Genomic DNA, 19,988 nt, shown 5'->3' on the forward strand with positions numbered 1-19,988 from the left:
TTTATGGCAAGGCACACAACCTTTTTCTGAAAGTACATGTAAGAATCTTTAAAATTGCAGGTACTGCTAAAGCAATTACTATAATAGATTTAATTTCTTAAATGCTTGGAATGGTATGGAAGGAAGAAAAGAAGGCTTTAGAAACTTAATTTTAATAAGATTATGGCAAATGAGTATATGATGTTATAGGTGTGTGTGTGTGTGTGTTTCAAAGGGAAGAGAGGGCATATTATCAAGACAAGGTTTGTATGTATAGTCCTGGCTGTCCTGGAACTCACTCTGTAGACCAGGCTGGCCTCGAATTCAGAAATCCACCTGCCTCTGCCTCCCAAATGCTGGGATTAAAGGCATGTGCCACCACTGCCCGGCGAGAGGGGATATTATCTTTTGGCATCTTCTGTGCTCTCCATTGCAATCTGTGAGTGAGAAGAGATGGGCAGGGAGGGAGGCCACTCCTATCCTAGCTCTGCAGTCCTCAAGAATAGACTGCCGTGTAGAGGAATATAAAGCTGAGGAAGCAGCTGTTGTGCACACTGACAGCCATTAGCCAGAATCTGTGAATGTGCAGTGAGTTTACAGGGAGAATTCAGGACAAGTTAACCCAGACAGAAATCGAAGTAACCATTAAGATTTACAATAATCAAGGATTTGAATAGTACTTAATTCTACTATAGAGTTTTACCTATTTGGTGTTTGTGTCTAGTAGCTTTGATAAAATTAGCTTTAAAATGTGTTATAGGCAGTATGGATAATTTATTATTTAAAAGCAAGCAAACAAACAGCCCTCTTCTGACTTTATCACCCACAGCATCTGCAGGCATTGCTGTATCCCAGCGAAAAGTGCGGCAGATCTGCGACCCCATTCAGCAGATCCTGCTCCAGCTGCACAAAGTCATCTACATCACGCAGGTCAGTGTCTACAGGGGTACACTTCTCAGCCATGAAGCAAGCAAAGCTAACACAGATGAAAGGACACAGCCTTGTGGGAGCTTGAATTAGAGTGAACACAGAATCATTTTCACCCCTCTGACCACGTATGTGTATGTGGGGACCTGCCTAGAAGTAAATCTGTCCAGTTTTCTCCACAGCTTCTGCCTGTGCTCTCCATCCTAAAACAGGCTTCCACACAAGTTGATTTTTATTGTAGGGTGCAAAGAGGGGGCAGAACTGGGTTGCTTTTCCTACAAGCAACCCTATCATAGGAATAAAGGCGATGGGACCTCTCCTTACATCTGATTTGACAACACAGCCTCTCAAAGATATGAAAACCAGACTCCCTCCCCCATTTCCATCATACCCAGGACTATTAAGACCTCCTGTTTGTGAATCTGAGTGATAATTCAGTTCTGAGACTTCAGGGCTGAAGACTAGCTATTGGTTATGGACCCACAGGTCTAATACTAAACACTGGGTACTCCTCTATCTAAGGCATGTGCTACTTACTAGTGACAACATTTTTCTAAGTAAAGCTATTTGGGTAAGAACATAGGTACTTTGAAGTTCAAGATAGTGCCATCTGGTGCTTTTGTTAAATCCTTCCCTCACTTGTCTTATAATTACTAAGCACCTATTCAAGCACCAGACACTGCTCTAGGCTTTGAGAGGCATATATGTCTTATGATGGTTAATCTTGATTTCCAACTTGATGAGCATTAAAATCAGTATGAAAGAAATGTGAGGGACTGAGGGATCATCCAGAAGTTGTAAAACTATGTGAAGTTGTAAGACCCATCCCAGATGTGGCTATATCAGGAGCTAGAGTCCTGGGCTGGATAACGAGGAGAAAGGGATCTGGACATGAGCTGTCATCCAGTGTGACCAGCTCTATTCTGCTTCTGGATGGAACCTTCCCTGCTGTGACAGACTGTAAGCCATATAACTGTAAGCCAAAGTAAAATTTCCTTCCCCCTTCCCTCCCTCCCTCCCTCCCTTCCTCTTTCCCTCTCTCTCTCCCTCCTTTTCTTCTTCTTCCACCCTTATCTTTTCATTCCTTCATCCCTCCTTCCCCTTTCCCCTCTCTCTTTCTTTCTCACTTTCTCCTCACTCCCTCTCTCCCTCCCTCCTTTTTCCCTCCTTCTCCCCTCCCATCCCTCCCTCCTTGGCTCCTATTTTTCCCTTCCCCCTTTCCTTTTCCCTCCCTCTTTCCCTTCTTTCCTCTCTACCTCTCTCCTCTTTTTCTCCCTCCTTCCCTCTTTTCCTCCCCCCATCTCCTTATTCCCTTTCTCCCTCCTTCTATTGCTTTTGTCAGTGGTTTTTGTTTGTTTTTTTGTTTGCTTATTTGTTTGTTTGTTGTCTAAGCAACAAACTAAATAACTAACCCTGATCACCTTGAGGATGTAAGAGCCACCATGGGAGCTGTTGCAACCAGTTATGACAAGTCTAGTTATACATCCAGAATCTGCAGAAAGGTGCTGCAGGCATGTGCACTGGCTGCCTCCTGGTAAAAACGATGTGCACTCAGACTTCATCTACCATCACAGCCCCATCTTGAAAGGCAAGACTAAAGGTGTTGATTTCTATAAGCTAGGGACAGTTTAAAACTGTAGGAATCACTGCTGATTTATAAATAAGCACCTAATATTTCTGGGAAGCTTGCATATTCTTTTTTTCTGGTAGATGGTACTTTGATAAATGGTGACACATTATCCTAGGGAGAGTGCAGAAAAAAAATGTATGGAGAGTTCTTTTTGTAATGTTTCAGAGTCCCTTATCCAGGGATTCCAGCTTCCCTATTTGCCAGGGCAGTTGGCTGGGCTCTGAGTCAAGTCCAAAAACTACGAGAGGCAGAGACAGTTCACTGAAACAGCAGCAACTCAGGCCAGAGCTTTGCCTACAAAAACTGGGGTTCCTTTTCTGCTGTTAAAACAAACAAACAAAAGCAGGGAGCAACACAACTATCAGCTTACTTTCTGGGAACACCTGACTAGTTACTTCCAAAGCTTGCAGCAGCCAAGCTGCTCTGTCAGTGAGGCTTGCTTCTCTGTTGTGAGTGTTCCAGCTGGTCACTGGAGATCTGCTTTTATCACTCTGCTTCTGATGTCTGATGGTGCAGGGCCCCCATTGCACTATCCAGTGCTGTCCCAAAAGGAATACCTTCTGGAGGTTCTGGGTCTCTCAGAAGTTTTTATCTACAGAACTTAGTATGTGGCCATTGAGCCAGGTAGAAGTGTGCTGGTGTCCTAGCAGGCCAATTAGGATGGCCTGACAGGTACTGACCACCACTTACACCAGCGACCAGGCTGGCAAAGCCACTCCCTTCCTTGACACTTGCCAGCCTTCCGGTTCTCCTGGTTTCCCTTGTGTCATTTGCCCCCTACATTGGGACATCTTTGCTTGGAGATCGGTCTTATCAGACAGAGTTGCCCCAAACCTTGTATTCTTCTCAATTCCCTTGTCAGCTGCCCTTCTGGACCCAAGAATCTAAAATTGATTATTTTTATCACTATTTTTTTTTGTTGTCAGTCTGTTTTTTAGGTAACCACACAGAACGTTTTGACTGATTAAATGAAAGCATGTGAAGCAACATAAGCAAACATCTGGGAGAGAACTTGATTAATGAATATGAATATCACCTACCAGATCAGACACAAACATATATTGAAATTAATGTCCACTTATGCACTAGCCCAGGAATTTGGAGAAATACCCCTTAGTGCTATAGGAAGATCTGTAAATAGCTCTGTAGTTAACCTAACTGTTAATCACTAAGCTGAGAGAAATATCCTTCGAAATTTAACATACAAGTTCCTATGTAGTAAATAAACTCTTTAATGGATGCATACTCTTTCTTTATGAGCTTCCATGCATTTTAAAGCAAAGATGAAACTCTTGTAAACGTGTCATTATCCCCTTAAACTGTCGGTGGGCTGGATGATTCTTTTTTTGTATTTTTTGGCCAGTGGCATGGATTCATTCCATGCTGCCAGCTCAGGCATAACGACTGTAGATTTTCCAAATGTGCTTTACAACGCTTTCAGCTTCATGTTATTAGCACAGCAAGGAAAGTTTTCCCTCTGCAAATTTTAACACACAGTGCTCAATACAGCCAGTGTCATCATAGGAAGGAGAGGAACACAGCTGGGATGATATGTTGGTGCAGAAGACCAAGCTGTACAAAGGAAGCCTGTTCAAAGTATGATTGACTTGAGGCAATCCCCCTTCCCACGGTCCTCTTGAGGACCTGAGGAGAAACTGACAGAAACCCTTGCTTCTGATCCTGTCCAGTTTCCATGGAGACATACCTGCAAAACTCACCGAATGGTAACAGTTCTACAAGTCAGGATGTCAGACTCTTCTTCCTTCGATTGCACGTTTTAACCTGGAAGGTTTTCATTAACCTGGAAGGGCAGCCTTACGGCATGCTAAGAAGGCGATGAGTAGTTCATCTCAGATGCTGGAAATCAGTGTGTCTTTGAGCCGCTGCTGATTAATGCCCAAATATTACCTCGTAGTTCTTGCATAGGTGAGACCCACAGAGCCAAAGGAATCAGACTGGCTTTAATTCTTTACTGTACTTTAGTCAGTTTGTTAAATAAAGATGATGCTTTGAAGTCATCATCTAACAACTTAAAAAATTACAACACATCTGTTTCCAAGAGAAGAGACGGGAAGTTTGGGGAGGTCCCGCAGCACTGCCCGTTCACTGGGGTGTTAGCGGCAGCAGATGTTGTCCCCAGGCTCTCAGTGAGCCACACTGTGATGTCGCAGCAGTACAGAGCATGATTTCACTTCTCATACCAAATCTGCTTTTAGGGACTCTAAAACCTAAGAGAAGTGTGAGATTTTATTTCTTTAAATGGTAATCTTAGAACATTTGCTTTTAACATTTAGGGAAAAAATTGTTAAGCAGTAAAATGTCAAAATAGAATAAAGTGCTATTTTGGTCTACTATTTACCCATTGGAGCCCTGCAAATTGCTGGTGCCTTGCTAATGTATAACTAGGTAGAGAAAGCAGGGTTCTGGAAAGAATTCATATTGATGAAAGTTTGAGAAGACTGGGATTTTTTTCTCCTTTTATTACTTTGTGTGGTATAATAAAAACCATTTCCAGGTTTAAATAGAAGAAAATAGTATCTTCTCTAGAATCATTTTCTCCATCAGTTAAATGGGCATTCTTGTGGGCTGTGTGTGCCTCTGATGTAATAGACTGTTTATAATCTGTGAGGTACAGTATGACAGCCGTGTGCTAGTGGTGTTGGCTTAGGGATAAAGCTAATACAAACACCTATACCTCCGAAGGAAATAGTGACCCATCCTTTACTTATCTAAAACTAGAACCTGCTTTGCAGGTTTGCTGCAGGAGAGATGCAAGAATAGAAGCACAAAGAAGTGCTCACAGCACCCGGCAAGCATGAGCCATGGGTTTTGATTCTGTTTTTGTATCGACTATGTTATTATATTTACTTCATCTACAGATAAGCCATCATCATTCTACGTAAAGTTTTAAATTCTCACTGAAAGCTTTATGGGTGGGACACTGTGCTAACCATATTTATCCCACTGAGACACACTAGCTTGCTTGCACCATCTATGTGAGGATCTTAGAGATGTGAGCTTACTCAGGTGGGCTGTTATCCATTGAATTCAGGGGCAACGTTAACCAGAGGCTTATCAAGTTCAATAAGTATCAAGAATTGTCAAGATCTCTGTGACAATTATTCTGATACCTTCCAGCCTTAGGCTGAGCCCACTGGTGATCCACATCTTCAAAATGCTGTGGTAGCAAGCAGGGTGTGAAGTCTTTCCCTTTCATAGACTTGTTGCAGTAAAGCTGGGAAGTTGCTAGTTGGACCTAGGTCACCACTGCCCTCTGCTGTTTGCTTTAGGGAGGTGGTGCCTTCTATGAAGCAATAGGGAATCACCAAGGCCTGTCTTTCTAGGCTGGGTGTCCATCTCTGTGCTCCACCTCTCCCCTCACAGAGACTAATGCTGACAACTGTCCCCTTCACTTACACATTCCTCCGTTAATTCATGTGAAAGGCAAGAATAATTGTGAATCTTGAGGGCTTTGAATCAGCCTTCCTTCATGGTGGTACACATACTTTTATTACCTCCAAATAGTTTCAAGGTAGCAACTCAAACTGAAGCATTGCAGGTGGTGAAGCAGGGCTAGGGCGTTATCATTTCCGCAGCTTTCCTCTCTTAGCCACTATTTGATTTGAGTTTATCATTTTCTGTTTCTTTTTTATTGGGAGCACTCGTTTCACTGCCCGCACCCTTTGCTTTAGCTCTTCCTTTTAATGTCAAGCTATTACAAAAACAAAACAAAACAAAACAAAACAAAAACAAAAACAAAAGCTTATTGAGACCAAGTCCCCTGATAATTCTGATCCTACTTCTTCACTTCACCCTCTGTGCCACCAGAACTCTGATTCTCCATATAAATCCTGCCTGCAAAGCCCTGAAATTGGGTGGTTGTTTTAAATCCCCCACTTTTCTAAGATTCTGCAGGGACTGCCTATGTATTTATGAAATCCACATCATTTTATCCAGGTCATAATGCATGTCAATCCATACTTTCCTGGGAGTGCTGGCCCCTAGGATTTTGTTTCTGTCTGGCTGAAGAACTGTCACGGGTAGACACACAAGCAGATACAGAGTGGTTGAGATTTTGTGTTTTCTGGTCCAAAGTATCAGATCTTGTGAAGGCTGTGGCTGGGTGCTTGCCATGGTTCTGGCATGTGACAGACACCTATATATGAATATAATGTACCTCCCTTGTCAAGGCTGTTCTTTAGTAAATGGGATGTCCATGCGCATAGCTGTTACGTGAAGAGTGTTATCAGTAAGTGTAAGCACGGCAAGATAGAAAAGCACAGCCATCCCTCTATACAGAGGATGACAGTATAGCTTATAATTTGCTAATTCGGATTCTTCCCCAGTCTTGTTGAGGGTGTATTATTGTGTTGGCCCTGTTTAAGTGCTTCCTGTAGGGGCTGTTGCACTTGGAGGAACCGGTTGTAATATCGGTCTTCTTGCTTTCTGCAGCTCCCTCCAGCTCTGCACCATGATCTGAAGAGAAGAGTTATAGAGAGATTCAAGAAGTCCCTGTTCAGCCAGCAGAGCAACCCGTGTAACCTGAAATCTGAAATTAAGAAGGTATGTGTTCTCCATGTAGGCCCCTGTCCACAGGAGATGTCTTCCTACCAACCCTGTTCCTTGATCTCTGCACACCGTTAAAGGGTAATGCTTAACCTTACCTTATGCTTAACCAAATGGGTCCACCTTTCCTCTGATTTCCCTTCTTCTTTGCTTGGCTATTATTTCCAGGTGACTGACTGATAGAGCTCTTTCCTTGTTACTATGTTTGCCTAAGAATAAACATTGTTTTTAATCTAAAAAATATCTGTTGCAGCCTGCCTTTGAAGGGTCTGTCCCAGTATTTTTGAGGCTATTCAGTGAGCCCCTAAATTGCACTTTCTTTCTGAAACAGTTACTTGACCATGCGAAGCCATGATTTTAATCATCTACGGGGGCAGAATGACCTTACCCTTCCCATCTTCAACATTCTGGAGGCTTTTCATATTTGGGTATAACAAAGTTTCTCTTCACACATGCAGAAGGTAAATGGTTATACCAAATGTGAAGAAAGTTCTTTATGGCTGGCAACATGAGTTGGAGGCAGGAAATCCACAAATCCTAGAAGTCATATAAACCCTTTGTCCTGTCCCTGAAGGTCCTAGAATGAGGAAAGTCTAGCTGCCTTGTTGGAGATAATTTGATTTCTCAATGTCATTTCTTCCACCTCTCCTTAAATTTCCTCATATGCTTAAATGTTAGTATTGTATTGAATTCTTCCTCTGATGGTTTATGTTTTTTAATTAGTGAGTTTACTTTTAAGCACAAGCTTATATCACTCAGGAAATATGCCGGACTCTTTGATTAAAAAAAAATATAGTAAGCTGCCTGTTTTTGCTTTGTTGGCACATAGCCATAATGATGCCTGCATCATTGATGTATACACCAGAGGCAGCTGCAGGTAGGTAAACAAATCAGGAACCCATCCCTCAGAGACAAGAGAGTGAGCTGCCCTTCACACGCTGCGTTGGCAAACAGGGCAAAGACGAGGAGATGGTGAAGATGAAGCAGAGGTCCAGGAGGTTTCACACTTAACTACAGCATCCCAAATACCAAGAAATACATTTTTAAGTATCAGAAGCTCAAGTCTCCCACAAAAGACTATAATATGCTTGGCTTTTATGTTCTTACTAAAGTGATATTAAAAATAAGCCAATTTACATACAAATTTATTTTAGCAGAAATTTTGGTTTTATGAGACGAAAGCTTCAACCTCAAAAGGTGTTCAGAGGCCCATTTCCCCACTCCATGGATTTCTGTTGTGCCTTCCCTGAAGGCAAGTTCTTCTGTTCTGATGCAGGCGCCCCTGAATTTCTTTCTTTTGTACAGTGAAGCCAATTTCTTTTGTTAAATCACTCTTCCTGCTGCTATCCTTGGTTCACTTCCTGTATCCTGAGAGCATCTCTAGCCAGTATCCTGGCCTGAGCAAAAAGGCAGGATTGCTGGGAGACAGGGGGTCTGGGGAGCTCATGTGAAAGTCTCACTGAGCCGGCCTGGCCCACACACCTGCCTCAAGCCCACCAAAGAGCCAAATTAAGGGTGGAAAGCAAGTAAAGAGATTTCGTCAATGTGCCCACATGGTGAAGAGGGACACAGAGGTCTAGTGGCTCTTCCAGGATGCAGTGGTCTTCAGGAGCCTAAGGGGAAGCAGCTTTTAAACAGGAGGAGAAGATATGAATCCATTCCTGGCTCTAATCTTTCAAGGTGGTCTGAGAAGCTGTCTGAACTCTGGTATCTCTCGCAGGAGACAAATCCCCCTCTGGCACAAGTTTCAGCCTTTTCCTTTTCCCAGCATGAGATTCCTGAGGAAACTTTCAATTCCTTGATGTCTCCTTGTTTCACAGTCTGATAGGTAATGGTAGAGACACAAATTCATCTTTAGAATGTCCTCATCTTTGTTTCTGGTGGGGCTGGGGAGCGTTTTATTTTAAGCAGGGTTAAAGGCAGATGGTTTCTGGTGGGGCTGGGGGGAGTTTTATTTTAAGCAGGGTTAGGAGGCAGGGCACACACTAGTGAAGGATGCCAAGGGCTCTTTTATGATGAGGTAGTGGCAGCTCACAACACAGGCAATTGGGGCCCCTCTGCTTGGGGAAGAGGACACTCACAGCTGGGATTCAGTTGTAGTCAACAGACAGGAGCACAGTCCCAGTTTTCTAAGGGAAAGTAGGCTACATAGTGAAGTAAACCATGCTACCCCGAACCAGGTGTCAGCTCCTCCAGAGAGGCCTGGCAGAGGCTTCCCCGAGCACAGCCTCCTCTTCCATGGCTAGCTCACTTTCTCACTCCCATGATTTAAACAGCTTTTATTGGCCTGTGTGTATCCCGGTCTCTTATCTTCAATTTCTCAGCATCTTGTACATCTTGGCTTATGGTCAGTGTTTCATATGTATAATTCACATTAGTGAATGGAACATCAATATTATATACTTATATATTCTGCATGACTGTCTTCATTTCTTCAACCCTATTAAAATGTATGTTGGTATGCTATAGTCATACAGTTTTACATATATAGAAAGATCTAAACCCACGAAGGTTTAGAAAACCCCTGTCTTTCTCTCTTGCTTTCAGTCTTCTTGCAATGACTTTTTGTTCAGAGATGAGCATTCCATCCCTTTGTACAGTCACAGAAGCCAATTAGCCTTCAACTGTCAGACACACACCCTCAACACCACCTCCTGATCCCTGTCTCACCCCTCACTCCCCACCCCCAGGTACTTGTCTTGAACTTTTTCCTTCCTTTTGAGACCCAGGGAGCCTGCATGTACAGTCTGAAGGAGCCATTATGGGATGACTGTGGCGACCTATCAATGGTACTTATCACATACCAGTGTGATATGTGAAGGAGTCTAAAAATGGAATAACCCACTTCTAAGAACTAAGCTTCTTCTCTGTAGCTCACCTAAGCTGGTCTTTGATCCAGGCTTCTTCGTCTTGGCTGGAGTAATTCAGGGGCACCAAAGCTAACCGAGTAATCACACTGTGGCCTTGGAGCTGGGATTTTCAGCATCGGAAGAGGGAGGAGGAAGACAGAAGAGATTAGTTCAAGTCAGTATTTTAAATAGCACTGTCAGTGAGTGTAAATTCATGATATTTTTTCTTTTAATAATACACTCACTAAATCACTCTAGAAACTGATTAAGCTGCATTCAAGTCTTCTCCTCATGTTTTTGAGGAAACACAGTTGATTGGCCCAGGGCAGAGATTGCACAAGCTGGGACTGCTCTATTTTGAGGTACAGGCAGCACAGCACTGCCAGGGACTCCTGACAGTGTCCAAAAGACTGGAAGCCACGCTGAGGCTGTCCCTGAAGCATCGCTAAGAATGCCACCACAGCAGGGCAACAACATTCAATCCAGGAGTTAATATTGATACTAAAGGAAAGAGAGCTCTCTTTGGTTACTCCCAAAGCATGCAAAAATAACTCATTCATTGTTGTAAGACTTGTTTCTAAAGGGATTCAATCATTTTCTTCCTTTCTATTTAAATTCTGTCTCAGGGAAAACAAGTTGCTGAGGAAGGGACATTTTGTATCGCAGACAAACTTCAGCTAGCACTGTAGCTTTGCAGTCTCAGGGCAAGAAAGGATGGAGGTCCCACGGAGGGGGCACCACCTGACAGCGTGTGCCACTTGATGCAGGACACAGCCCTGCCAAAAGCCTGCACTGCAGCTACATCTGATCAAGCTTCTAAATGTGAAGTCAGCAAACCATAGTTCTCAAGCCAATTTGGCCCACTGTCTACTTTTGTAAAGAAAGTTTTATTTATAGAGCCACATGTTTTCATTTCTGTCTGGCCTGTGGTAGCCAGCTAAGCAATGCCGAAAGCACTGCTGTTACAGGCAAAGCTGAGTAGCGGAGTCAGAACTGTATGTCCTCCAAGCTGGAGGTAGTTACCGTCTGACTCCACAGAACAGTTTTCCAGTGCCTGCTCTGGATCTTGCAGTAAATAGAAAGATAAGGACACATAATAGGCAGCACAGTTGCCAGGGCCTGAGGTCCTATAGCCTCCCACTGCTACAAAAACAAACCAGGAGAAAGACTGATGGAGGAGACAGTTTTATAAAAATGGGACTAAGACTCCATGTCTCACAGGAAGATAGTTCCCATCTTTTCAGAGGGGTGTGGCTCAGGGGTGTTATGGGAAAATAAGTGCTTACAGCTCTTTGTTCTTCCATGCATGTTTTCTAAAGGGCCATGACGTGTTCTAACTTTCCTTAGACGAGTATATGTGTGTGTTTTCAGGGCTGACCATTTAGTATCGGATAACTAACTCCTGCACTTTTCCTTGGGGAAGACTATTTCTCCTGCTTTCGGCATCCCTTAGTTGCTGGTAGTTCTTTATCTAGGGTTGAAACCGCATGAGCTCACCCCTTTTCATGGTAGCATATCTATTGGTACTGCCCTTGCTCAGCTCATTGTTTAGTCAGCCATGATGGTTAGGTTTGATGATACTTCTATGAGACACAATGTCACAGCAAACTCCCTGATCCCCTGCCTCTTACAATCCCTCCACTCCCTCTTCTATGTGTTCCCTGAGTCTGACATGCAGGAGGCTTATATGTACCAGTTGGGAATGGGCTCTATAATTACAAATTTTGATTGGTTGTGGGTTTCTGTGATGAATCGCAAACAGAAGTTTCTGTGATGTGGAGTGAGAACCCGTGGGTATGCAGACCAAGACTTATAGTTTGGGACGATGTTGGTTTATTGAAGTGGCAGTTGTAGGTTCTCCACCAAGATCCATGAGTTCGCTAGCCATAGGTAGTAGACTATGTTTCCAGTATTGGGCACAGTTTCCATCTTTTTGAGCAGATCCTAAATCCAATTAGAGAGCTATTGATTGCTCCCAAGGTACACATAGCAGTACTACATCATTAGGGTTATTTTACCATACTGATTGTTTTTCTTTTTTTTTTTTTTTTTTTTTTTTTGGTTTTTCGAGACAGGGTTTCTCTGTGTAGCCCTGGCTGTCCTGGATCTCACTCTGTAGACCAGGCTGGCCTCGAACTCAGAAATCTGCCTGCCTCTGCCTCCCAAGTGCTGGGATTAAAGGCGTGCGCCACCACCGCCAGGCCATACTGATTGTTGATGTGGTTTCAAGGCATCATAGCTGGGTAGGATTGTTGCTTCTCTTGTTGGAAAGCTTCCATTGGAGTCTTTTGGCACCATGAAAACTAGTCCTCAGGGAGGAGGCATTCAGGTAAGATCTAGCTTGTATCCTTTCCACCCTCTTTCTGAAGTACATTGTATCTTTAGCAACAGGATAAAGATACATTGTATCTTTACCAACTTGCGGGAGTAGAGGACAACTGAAGACCATAGCAATAGCCTACACTGTTTTGGTAGTCTCTTGGACAGTCCTACCAAAAATTCAAAAGAAGACTTTCCTTTTTGTACTGGGCTCTTAATAAATGGTTTATGGTTCTTGGGTGAGCATTGTCAGCCCAGAGAGAATATTTTCATCTATGATTCCTTGTGACTTCTCCATATATCCGTGCTGTTATTTTACACCCCTCTCCTCTTCTGCTATATTTATACCTCTCCCCTTCCCTAATTAGAGCTCTACTACTTTTCTGATTTCCTCCTTCTGGTCACTTGTATTCTGCTATTATTCCTCTTTCTACTGATCCTCTTCCTGACAAGGATGTCTTTTTGTTTGCCTGGATTCTGCAGTCACTAGAGGTTTTTATCCTCACACATGAAGATTCAGAATGGAGAGAACATGTGATGTTTGTTTTTCTGGGTCTAAAATATACTCACTCAATCTTTTGGGTTCATTTTTAGTTCCATGTGATTTTAATGATAATTTAATGAAGCAAATACATATTTTTTTCAAGAACCATGCTGAAATATTATGAATATAAAATATATTGTACAGAATTTGACATCTGATTCCTGAAGGAAGGAGATAGCTAGGAAAGGAACCAGAAGAGATAAATGAGGCAATATTGGCCATGTTCGAGCAGAGGGCTAGACACATGGAGTTCAGTGTATTGTCTCTACTTTTATGAACATTTGAGGTTTGTTTGTGTACATGTATGTAATGTGCATTTTCTGGTGGGTGCCCATGTATATCCAGATGATAGAAGTTGAGGGGTTACTTGACAGTTACAGAGGCTTTCTTGCCTCAGGTGAACAAACACTGGGCATGAGGGTCCCTAACAATCAATGGCCACCAAAGCTATCTTGGATCAGTGGCTTCTGAACGCAAAGAATGAATTTAATGAACAAAGGCAGGGTGAGGTTTTTTGTTTGTTTGTTTGTTTGTTTTTTGTTTTCAATTTGACTGAGCTAAATAAAGTTCTATGAGAAGTGGGAGCCACAACTGAGAAAATGCCTCCAGAAGATTGACCTACAGGCAAGCCCATGGGGCATTTTCTTAATTAGTGACTGATATGGGTAAGCCTAGTCATTCTGGATAATGCCACTCCTGGGCAGGTGATCCTGGGTACAGAAAAAAGCAGGTTAAGTAAGCCAAGAGGAGCAAGACAGAAAGCAGTACTCTTCTATGGTCTCTTCTTCAGTTCCTGAAGCAAATACATATTTGGTCTAAGGAATTTAGCCTTTCTTGGATGGTAAACCGTGATGTGAAAGGTGTGAGCTGGGGCTGGAGAGATGACTCAGCGGTTAAGAGCACTGACTGCTCTTCCAGAGGTCCTGAGTTCAATTCCCGGCAACCACATGGTGGCTCACAACCATCTGTAATGGGATCTGATGCCCTCTTCTGGTGTGTCTGAAGACAGCTACAGTGTACTTACATACATAAAATAAACAAATAAAAAATTAAAAAAAAAAAAGAAAGGCGTGAGCTGAAATAAACCCTTTCCCTCCCACATGGCTTTTGGTTATGGTGTTTATGACAGCAATAGAAACTGAAACTAAGATGACAGGTTTCAGAAAGGAGTTTGTTATAAGAGAGGTGAGAGCTGAAGACAAAGAACACCTGTAGCAGGAGCATGTCGCCATCAAAAGACTTGACTTTGAGCAGTGAGTTTAGAGATTTCTCATGGTTTGTGGAAGAAACCGAGTGGAGGCATAGAGGAGAGCTGGTCAGTCTAGCTGGTCTCCCCACCAGATGTCCACGTGCTAGGTTGCATAGTTCGTTTGGTTACACACTCATGTTTAGCTCTCAGGGAGCTATACAAAAGAAGAAAGATAACAGGAACGTGTACTGGGGACTGGAGCCCCTAATCACTTCTGGGATGTCTGTCTTCTGGCTAGCACGGAACAAAGGGCATTTCTAGCTTCTGGCAAAGGACAACAATTGAAGCCCTTATCCCCAAGTAGTCTGACTAGCTAGTATTTCCTGTTCCCATTATTCTCCTTTCTGAAGAGCTGTAACAGTTGTTGGGGACTTGAGATGACTGATACAACTGCTCCAAGCTGAGTGGGGCCATCAGGTACCACCCCTCCAGTGGGCCTATCTAAGAGACCTCTAAAATGCACATGTTTACTTGCATCTGCATACCAGCTGGGTGAAATGAGGAAAGGAGTGCTTCCCTGGCACCTGCCTGTTGTTGTACACATGTTATTTATATACTGCTCTACATATACTTGGTCAGATTTCACATGACATGGAAGGTCATTTTTGAATTCTGCAACCCAGGGGCAACTTAAGATTTTTGTGTGTGATTGTTCGTTTCTTTTTAGTAACTTGATTGCACTGCTCTCAAGTGTGAACTCTGTATATGACAGGCTCATATGAGCCACAATGTCAAAAGGGTATGCACTGTAACACACAGTAAAGTGGGGTGGGGCAAGGGGATTAGTTTGTTAAAAGAATATTTACACCTAGACTCTAAACTACAAAAAGGACCTCTGAAAAGTTCTAGAATAAAAATAATCTCACATCTAGGTTCAAACACAAGACCAGTAAATTTTTGTAGCAGCCTTTTTCTCTGGTTCATTTCCCAGTTTCTGGGGGATCTGAGGCCCTTAAGCTAAAGGAATGTGCCAATATGACACAAGACACAAGTCTTAAACAACTTGCTCTTAAGGGCTAAACACCAATAAAAGAGCCGCCCTTCCCTTGCCATCTTAAAATGGCAGTCTTGAGGTCCCTTGCTCACAAGTTAGATTCTTTTACTTGAGGCTTTAGGTCTTTTAGTGGTGAAATTTTTAGGACAATAAGGTGCACTTAATAGTTAAAGTGAACAGGATTTCTGTAATAAAGATGAACATTTCAGATATTCAGACCACCCCTAGCTGAAACAACTCCATATGAAGACATTCTAACACCAGGAAGTTGTTCTCAGAATCACAGGAAATGTTCTAAGGCTTAGTGAGAGTGACTACTGTTAGCCAGGCTGGAAGAAAGGCAGAGTGCCCAAGGCCATCAGATTCTTCTGCATTCAAGGCTTGACAGTCTTGTCACACTATGCATGAGTGGTCAGCTACCACTGAAGAACAGTAAATGTTCAAGAATGAAAAGGACAGGACCACCTTTTCTTCTAATATAGTATGTATGTGGAGACTGGACAACACATGCAATGTGTGCTCATAGTATCTGATGTGCAATCATGGAATAGTCCTGACTAGCTAGTTTAAGTGTATCAAGATGATGCAGAATATATAGTGAGGTACGTGTTTACTCCTGTGACCTCCACCACAGCAGTACACAGAGTCTCCCTAACTGTCCATCAGGCTCCATCTTAGTCACACCACATCCCTGACATCCATCATCATTCATTGGTTTGGATGGATTATAAAAGATAAAAGTATGCATAGATGAAGCTTTCTGCTATGTCTCCTTCTGTGTCAGGCTTCATCTGTGTACTATTCATCTACATTCTGGGTGTTGATCATTTGTTTCATTGCTTTGTAGAATGCCACAGTGTGGGCACATCATGGTGTATTTGTCTGTGTAGACATTTGAGATTTTTCCAGTTTTTAGTTACTATAAATAGTACGCTATGAACATTATTATACAAATATTTTGATAGAAGGAACAGGGAAAGAGAGAATAGAGAATATGGATGAATGTGAAAGGAAGAGGGCGTGTGCCCATGTGCAGACACACACACACACACACACACACATGCACGTACACATGCACACACAAGTGCACATATGCATGCATGTGCACACATGCACACACACATGCGTGCACATACATGCTCTCACATATACACTCACGTGCACACACACGTGCTTGAACACACACACACACACACACACACACACACACCATGTGTCTTCTATATAGCAGGTGGCACATGTTGTTTAGTTGTGGTTTTGCTGCCAGTCTTCTCAATCAATTGGCAACAGAGGTGCTTAACTCATAAATAGTTTATAAATCCAAATTAACTACTACTGCCCAGTTCAAATTGTGCTGTCTGCTTCTGGTTTATTAATCCTTGATGTTTTAACAGTATATTAACTCAGGCACTAAAACTTGGCCAATCTAAGTGTTGGGTAGAATTAAAGGTATAAAGAGTTGGAAAATATTTATAGCCTAAAATTCCATTAAGAAATTCTATTTAAAAATTCAGCTGTACAGAAGAGCATTAAGCAGTTGGGACTTAATAAATTCTGTCACTGGGTGAATAGAGTATTAGGAACTAATGTTTGGAGAACCAAGTTAATTAATAGTAATTTAGAAAAATGTATTAAGAAATTTGCTTGCCATGGTCTAGCAAGAAGGTGTTGTTAAAGCAGATGATGAAAAGGGGGCTGGATTTGGACTAAGCATATTGTTCTGTGGAATAACTGGGCTTTATTACTCCTACGCCTGATTAAAAATAACATCTTGCTGTTCCTGGCCCAGGCTCTTATATTTACATTGCTTTTCTTTTGCCTTTACAAAGCATGCTTTTATCATGTGACTACGGAACTGTCCGACTTGCCTTCACCGTAATTTTCTGCTTCTAATCTTTTAGTCCTTTGGAAGCAGGATGCTGTTTCTCTGTTTACAAGGGACCACAGAACCCCAACATTCCCACACGGAAAAAGAAAGTTTCCAAACTGAATGGGACTCCTTGCCCAGAAGTGGCCTGCCGTCTGTCTGCCATCTGTCTGCCTCTGATGCACTTTTGCATTTTCCTTTTTTCAGTTATCTCAGGGGTCTCCAGAACCCATAGAGCCGAACTTTCTTACCTCAGATTACCACTTACTTCGCCGTTCACAGGCTGCAAACAACTGGTCCCCAAGTGACCCCACAGGTAAGAGGGACCTGGCTTCCACAAAAAGCAAACAAACAGAGAAAACTATTTTGCTCATATAGTCATCTGTCCTAAAATACCATCTCTACCACATATACACAAAAAATGGAGTCTTGTTTCTATTCATTCACTGAGGCAGCAGTTGGAGATACACAAAGCAGGATCTAGAGGTTCCTAGAGACCATGTCTCCACACAGGCAGCCCCCTCCATTGCTTATGAACACTATAAACAAACAGCAGGGTCTCTCTGTGTGAATTGTATTTCCTTTTATTTTTTTTTCTTGGTTGCCTGATGAAGTCAAATCTAGGAAGATAAAAGGCAGAAATGGAAGGCTTCAATATTCAAAATGGAGATAACTTGAGATACACACAAAGAATCCACATCAGACATCTGACTTTTTTTTTTTTTTTTTTTTTTTTTTAAAGAATAATTCTACATAGGGAAACATGAGATCCCAGACACAGACTCTGGAAACTTGGACTTCTAATTCAGATCTCAGCTCAGCCATTTAGTAGCTGATCTTGTACCTCTGAAGCTCAATGTCTCCCATAACATGGGAGTAAATATAGCACCACAATAAAATGATGAGCAAGATAAACACCTTTTAATGGTTGTATAGTCTATGTGAAGAGTTCCAGTAGATAGAACAAGAGCCAGGCCTTTGGAGGGACTCAGCATGGCCACATTCTTCTTAGAAGATGAGAAGCAGAATCCCATTCTTGTGAGATTTCAGAGTTCCCTAGCAACTGCAATGGTACTGGACACAGGCTCCAGAAGAGAAGCCTCGCAGCTAGATAATTATTTGATAGCTCACAGGGGTGTATTGTTGTTGCCTAAGAGATCATTTTTTGCATGTTGTCAAACTTTGTCTGAATGTGTTTTCTTGTCACAAATTAAATCCTGGTGGGCATAGTGTCATTTAAACAGAACCCTGAGAAATTCCCAAGCAAGATAACATAATGTCTGAAGTCATTTGCTTTTAACAGCTGCTCCCAGATTTCGTCAGTTCACCTGCTGGTCAAACTCATCAGAGTAACTGAGGTGCAGTGGACTCTGATGGAAGTCTCTCAGAAGCCCGAGACTGGGTTAACTAACTCCTCCTAGGGCAGCTAGCCACTTTACTGTAGAGTGGAGGCTTAGCCCCTGTCACAGGATGTTTAGCGAAAATGGATGCCAGGACCTGCTACACCATAGGCAGCACCTTTAAACAAGGCTTTAAAATGAGCCAGTACTCTGTCCTCATGCTTCTCCTCAGCCAACCTCATAACCCTTCTCTTGCCTGTCTCCAGGGAGCTTCCTGCAAGGGGTCAATGCAAGCTGGCTCAGGGGAAACTGACAATTGGTTTTGGCAGCTTCCCTGTGCGTGCAGGTGCTGTGTGTCTGGAATCAGCATAACACACATCCCTTTACCTTCCTTGTTGTCGTGTTGCTTCTATGTCTTTGTTTATTGCTTTGTAATGGCCTTACTTGGAGCAGCCAAGCATGGAAGAGAAGCAAGGCCAAGACATTAGAATTTACTTATTATTAATAAAATTTATTTGTGTGTGTGTGTGTGTGTGTGTGTGTGTGTGTGTAGGTTGGAGATAACATTTAGGAGTCCAGTGAGGGACCTAACTCAGGTCATCAGGCTTATGACCTGCTCAGCCATCTCTCTGGCCCTGGAATTTGCTTTTGAGTATACTTAAGAAATTGACCATATTCACTGCTGTTGAAATACTAATTACCAGTAAGGTATAAGTAAGAAATTATGAACAAAGATTGATGTTCTGTAACTGCTCTGTTTCAGGTCCACCAAGTAGCCTTGAAGTGGAAGAGGGAATCACATATGAGCAGATGCAGGTAGAGTTTCCCCAGCCCCTGTGTGCTTTTACTTGTATTTCTTGCAATCCTGTATTAACTGACTGACTGTCGATTACAGACTGTGATCGAAGAAGTCCTAGAGGAAAGTGGCTATTACAACTTTACAACTAACAGGTAAGATCCAGGGTTAACTTTCAAGTGAAAGATGAATCGAGGTACATTGGCCATTAGATCTGCTTTCTCCATCCTTGATTCCCCAAAGCTGAATTTCTACAAATTAATTTTAGACACCATTGCATTTGCTTTGAGGGGGGTATGTTTTGCCCAGCTTCCATGGAGACATCACTACTGTGTTCTACAATGAAGTAACAGGTTGATGTGTAGTAGTCATTGGCCGCTTATAAGATAATGAACATGAGACAACGGGAAAGCATTTCTGGGTTAGTTGGTTGGGTTTCTATTGGGCCGTTCTAGAAGAGCTGGAAGCTCAGATATCCATTGCTCTCATAGCCAATCAAAGCCTACTCTGTTGACTTTGAGAAAAACAGACCATCTGATAAATTTAAATCCAGTTTGGAATTCCTGTGGTTTTACTATTAGACAAAGTGATGGCACAATAATTTGAATGCACTTGTTTATTTGAGAGGTGGTTCTGGGAAATAAAGACAAGAATGATTACATTAGTAAGATTTCACTGTCCAGCAAGTTTCCATATTACGTATCTCAGTCACGGGCCACGAAACCACTTGGGGAGGTATTGTCAACAGTGCTCTGAGTTCTCCCACCGAAAGGGAGAGAGCTGGAGTAGTTATTTTCCAGCTTCACAGAAGCCATTGTTGGTTGCCTTCCTCACCAAATGCCCGTTCCTGCTGATTCTGGTCTTTCCTAAGGACGGACAAAGAAGTGAATAAATACCAGAGAAGTTCGATGGAAAAGAAGTCAGACCT

The 19,988-nt window shown here is 42.5% G+C and overlaps 1 protein-coding gene across 4 annotated transcripts in view; it reads left to right on the forward strand.

The window, feature by feature from the left end:
* Positions 1-19,988, forward strand: part of Nek10 (NIMA related kinase 10) — a 176,329-nt gene that overhangs the window by 148,365 nt on the left and 7,976 nt on the right. For all 4 annotated transcript variants that reach the window (XM_076931584.1, XM_076931585.1, XM_076931586.1 and 1 more), the window contains 5 exons: positions 809-909; positions 6,989-7,099; positions 17,132-17,240; positions 19,028-19,080; positions 19,160-19,215. In XM_076931584.1, coding sequence (XP_076787699.1) covers positions 809-909; positions 6,989-7,099; positions 17,132-17,240; positions 19,028-19,080; positions 19,160-19,215 — 430 coding nt within the window. The remainder of the gene's footprint in view (positions 1-808; positions 910-6,988; positions 7,100-17,131; positions 17,241-19,027; positions 19,081-19,159; positions 19,216-19,988) is intronic.

Source organism: Arvicanthis niloticus, chromosome 3 (assembly GCF_011762505.2).
Source record: "Arvicanthis niloticus isolate mArvNil1 chromosome 3, mArvNil1.pat.X, whole genome shotgun sequence".
Lineage (NCBI taxonomy): Eukaryota > Metazoa > Chordata > Mammalia > Rodentia > Muridae > Arvicanthis > Arvicanthis niloticus.